The 4,362-nt window shown below is 39.1% G+C and overlaps 1 protein-coding gene across 1 annotated transcript in view; it reads right to left on the minus strand.

Moving 5' to 3' along the window:
- Positions 1 to 972: 972 nt before the first annotated feature.
- CEP76 (centrosomal protein 76kDa) overlaps positions 973 to 4,362 on the minus strand; it is a 13,480-nt gene continuing 10,090 nt past the window's right edge. Inside the window, exons 9-11 of the mRNA XM_010159559.1 lie at positions 3,079 to 3,409; positions 1,650 to 1,867; positions 973 to 1,163 (exon numbers count right to left, since the gene is read on the minus strand). Of these exons, the coding sequence (XP_010157861.1) occupies positions 1,025 to 1,163; positions 1,650 to 1,867; positions 3,079 to 3,409 (688 nt within the window). The 3' untranslated portion in view covers positions 973 to 1,024. The remainder of the gene's footprint in view (positions 1,164 to 1,649; positions 1,868 to 3,078; positions 3,410 to 4,362) is intronic.

Consider the following 4,362-nt stretch of genomic DNA (forward strand, 5'->3'; position numbering starts at 1 on the left):
TGTGTTATATCAAAGGATGGGAAGGAGGAAGGAGGTTAATGAGAAATATTGGATAGTGTGGGACCTGAGCATGACATGAATGGTAGGGAATAATGGGTGGAGAACATGCTTGGATAATTTTCTTCACAGTAGCTACTATAAGGCCATGTTTTGGATTTGTGTAGAAAAGAATGTTGACACACTAATATTTTCAGTTGTTGCCAAGCAATGTTTATATCAAGCCAAGGACTTTTCAGTTTCTGCTAATGCCCCTGTGTTCCCAGCTTCTTCTCTACAAGAGCCTGGGAGACAACACAGCCAGGAGCTGACCCAAACTGATCAAAGGGACATTTCATGCCATCAAATGTCATGCTCTGTATATAAGATGCAGAGAGTTGGCCAGGGCCCTGATTCCTGTTCTAGCTGTCTGGGGACTGGCTGGGCATCAGTCAGCAGGTGGTGAGTGGTTGTATCACATTTTTTCTTCTTTGTTTTTTGTTTTTCATTATGTATTATTAGTATTAGTATTTCCCATTACTTATTATTATATCAGTATAATATTTTTCCCCATTTTTTTTCAATTATGAAACTGTTCTTGTTTCAACCCACGAGTTCTCTTTTTCCTCCAATTTTCTCCCCATCCCAGTGGGGGAGTAGGACGTGAGCAACTGGCTGCGTGGTGCTTAGTTTCTGACTGGGGCTAAACCACGACAGAGTCTCTTACCCTGGAGAGGTAAACCTGACTTTCTTCTAAATGAATCCCCTCACCAGTTCAGAACTGCAGAAGAGAAGCTAGTATTTTATGCACATGTTTTAGTAACTTGACCCACATTCCTGTAAGTATTAAAAGTAACTTTTTAATAAAAATAGGAATAAATTCTCTTTATAAATACAAGCATTACTGTGTACACAATCCTCTTCAATACACACAGGGTGGTATTTAAAATCAGTGGCATTTATATAAAATACAAGATTAGTTTTTAATTGCATTTTATACTCACAGACATTATTTTGCAGATCTAAAAAGGTCTGCTTTTGGGTTTTTTCAAAGGACAGAGCGGTATTTACAAGCCAACATGATCCAAACAGCACATGCAGATTCAGGGTACGTAAACACTCGTACACGAACCGCAAGTCGCACTTGGTCTCCCCTACAACAGATTATTTCTTCACAAAAAGGAGACCTATTTGACAAAAAGAAAAAAAACAGAGTAACAGATATTACTAAGATATTATTAAAATTTTCAGTTACATATGTGCAGTTATTTCAAATGTGACTGACATTCAAATAACAGTGAGTGCCATGAGTCTGTCATCACAAATAATATTGTTCTATGGGGTAGAGGCTGTTGCCTTGGAGGAAAACAAGACCATCACTGATCATTTTTAACAACTACAGATAAATTAAATTAACTCCTTGTGGTTTAATCTAACCTCTGAGAAGTTCATTATCACTGAACTCACCCATGTAACATAAAAACTCTGTGCCCCCTGACCCATTACATACACAGCTCTTTTTCTTGTTCTAATTTAAGGAAACTAATTTTCTTTAAATGTCATTATTAAAACCAAAACAAAACCCACCACAAACCCAACCCAAAATGAGTTGCAATTCCTAATTAAGTATTACTATTTGGTTTTAACATACATATCTTTACATTTAAACTTACCGAAGACATGTGGCAAATGCTCTCCTGGCATTTCTGTACACAAAATGGATGGGAAACCCTTTAAATGTGTGACCGTCGGGTACTGCTCTTCTTACAGCATCTTGAAACTCTTCATTTCCTGCAGAAATGCCTGTTGTACGTTCAAGCTCATAGGCTGCTAACGCTGGTGACAACAGATAGGATAGATGGTCATCCCAAACAGTAGAAAGGCCAAGATCCTGTGAGGCAAGTCACAGAATGATGACAACCGTGCAGCATGAACATTAGGATATTAATAAACTTGTATACTGTACAGATTCAAATAAATCCATGGCAATTCTTTAATTTGTAGTTAATGGAGGTAAATCCATGAAGCAGTAAGATTTGTGTCTCGATTCACACACCAACCAGAAGAATCAACCACCATCAACAAAATAGCCAACATTTACCAAAAAATGAAGCTATATTGCTAGACTAAAACCAGACCAGCAGAGTTGAAAACAGATGTTTTAGCTGCAGTATCTCTGCGTGACATGTAAGATGACAGTGCATAAATGCACAGCAAAAATCTGGGCAAGACCAATGAAGATTCCCCTCACACTTTTCTCATGTCTCCCATGGAAACCCACTTCCGAAAAAAACAATGCACAACAGCTCCCCAAAACACATACACGTGTGTATGCACCTTCCCCCTACCATCCCAACAAGGGCAAAGTAGAAAAATCTACAGTGTATGTACGTATGTGTGTATGCAACATCACATGAGATTCATACTCTGAGAATTACTTGCCACCTCAGAAGCTGAGCATTGTGTGGGGAGATAAAAACAAAACCAACCAAAAACCCCCATTAAAACCAGACATAAGTCAACAGGGATTTTAAATATCATCTCCTTCATATCCAGCACAGGAAGAATCATGTCTGGCACATCACGCTTTTTTAAAATCCTGATAAAGGACAAAACTAACTGCTAAAAATACCCTCCGATTTCGTAAAGCCGTGAGGGTGGGATCATGAAAGCTGAAAGCCTGCTTTTAACTAGGGACCAAAACCATCTGGGATGGATAGGCAAAGCTCACTGACAACTAGACTTGATCTTCCCAGCTCTTACAGACCCCACACAGATAGCCTGCAGGTGCCAGTAAGCTGAAGGTTACAGACCTAGAACAAGAGGCAAAGGTAGGGTGGGGGGAAGAGCCCACACACGAGACTACAGAAACTCCACCACAAAGAGTGAGACCGATGTCTGCACTAGCTCAGTACAGCCTTTCCAAACAACTCTTCAGTTACTTCATTTTCCACATACCACATTCCTGCAAAGGCTGGTGGAAAACACTCTGCAAAGACGTGAGTATATGAACGAACAAATGGATATACAAACCAAGCATACAGTAAAAACATGCACCTTCACTCCTGCAACGTATCAACGACACTCTTTAAATAGTATTACCTTCCTGTGTTCAGAGACCAGTATTCTCAGCTGCACTTCTACGTCGTTGCTTGTTACCGCAGCATCTACTGCTGAAGCACACAGAGGAGGGAAAGGAGGAACTGAAGATGTTCCAGGGGAACATACGGATTTTATTGCTTCTCCACTCATGGGTTTCCATTTAGATTCATCGTGCAGGTGGAACACACAGACCTCAACAGCGTCAGAGGGCTGACAATTTCCAAGGAATTTTTGATGGTTGAAGATACAACCTATCGTGCGATAAGGATACAGTGGCTTGGGTTGTTCAACTAGTGGAGGGTCATCAGGGTTGACCGGTCTGTGAATGTACCTAATCAAAAACATCCAATTTCTTATTAATACACCTTGTTTCAATGCAAGGGACAAATATTTAGATGGGACAGAGCTAAGCTATTTCTCCTTTTAAAAGTATAAGCCAAGTTTGGTAACATTTTTTCCCAGCAAATAATGGTGCTGATTTATTTACAGAAAAAGAAAAGTAGTTATACGTATTCTGGAGGCCTAACACACAATGAAATAATACACCACATTTCTTTTCTTTACATCTAGAAAAATAAGCTGATTAATCAAGCAGCTATTCAACAGCAACTAAAGTTTGCAGCTATAACAACACACCCATACAGTTTCCCCACTATTCATCACATTTACAACTTCAAACGCTAACAATAGGATACAGAAACAGTGGCAAAAGAGACCTGCTTATTTTCAGCACTGGATATGAATCGGTACTTTTCACGAAGCCTAAAGTCTTATATTCAAATACATCGTCCCACTGTGCTTCTACCAAAGCAACTTAAAAGCTATATGTTACAAAAATTATGTTTCCAAAAGTTATGCTTTAAAAAGCAATAGGAAGTACAACGGGACAACTGGAAGGATCACAATGCTGAATATCATCAGTAAAAAGGAAGTGCTTCTTACTGAAGTCTAGAGCACTTTTTTATTTTTATATAAAAATCGTGACTGAGTACCATTCTACGCACTTGAGCAATAGGACACACAGAATAAGAAGGGAAAGAATTTTTAACAAACAGGTTCCAGAAGCTCCGGAATACAGAACTCAAGTGAGACAGAATGTCAGAGAATTTGAAGAGATGTCTGCAGGGGAAAAAAAGTAATGTAACACTGATTTCACAGATGAACTAAGTAAAAATAATTATGAGTTCCTGTGCTGGTTTTGGCAGGGATAGAGTTATTTTTCTTCACAGTAGCTGGTGTGGGGCAGTGTTTTGGATTTGTGCTGGAAACAGTGTTGCTAACAGA

This window comes from Eurypyga helias, unplaced genomic scaffold (genome assembly GCF_000690775.1).
Source record: "Eurypyga helias isolate BGI_N326 unplaced genomic scaffold, ASM69077v1 scaffold509, whole genome shotgun sequence".
In the NCBI taxonomy this organism is placed as follows: domain Eukaryota; kingdom Metazoa; phylum Chordata; class Aves; order Eurypygiformes; family Eurypygidae; genus Eurypyga; species Eurypyga helias.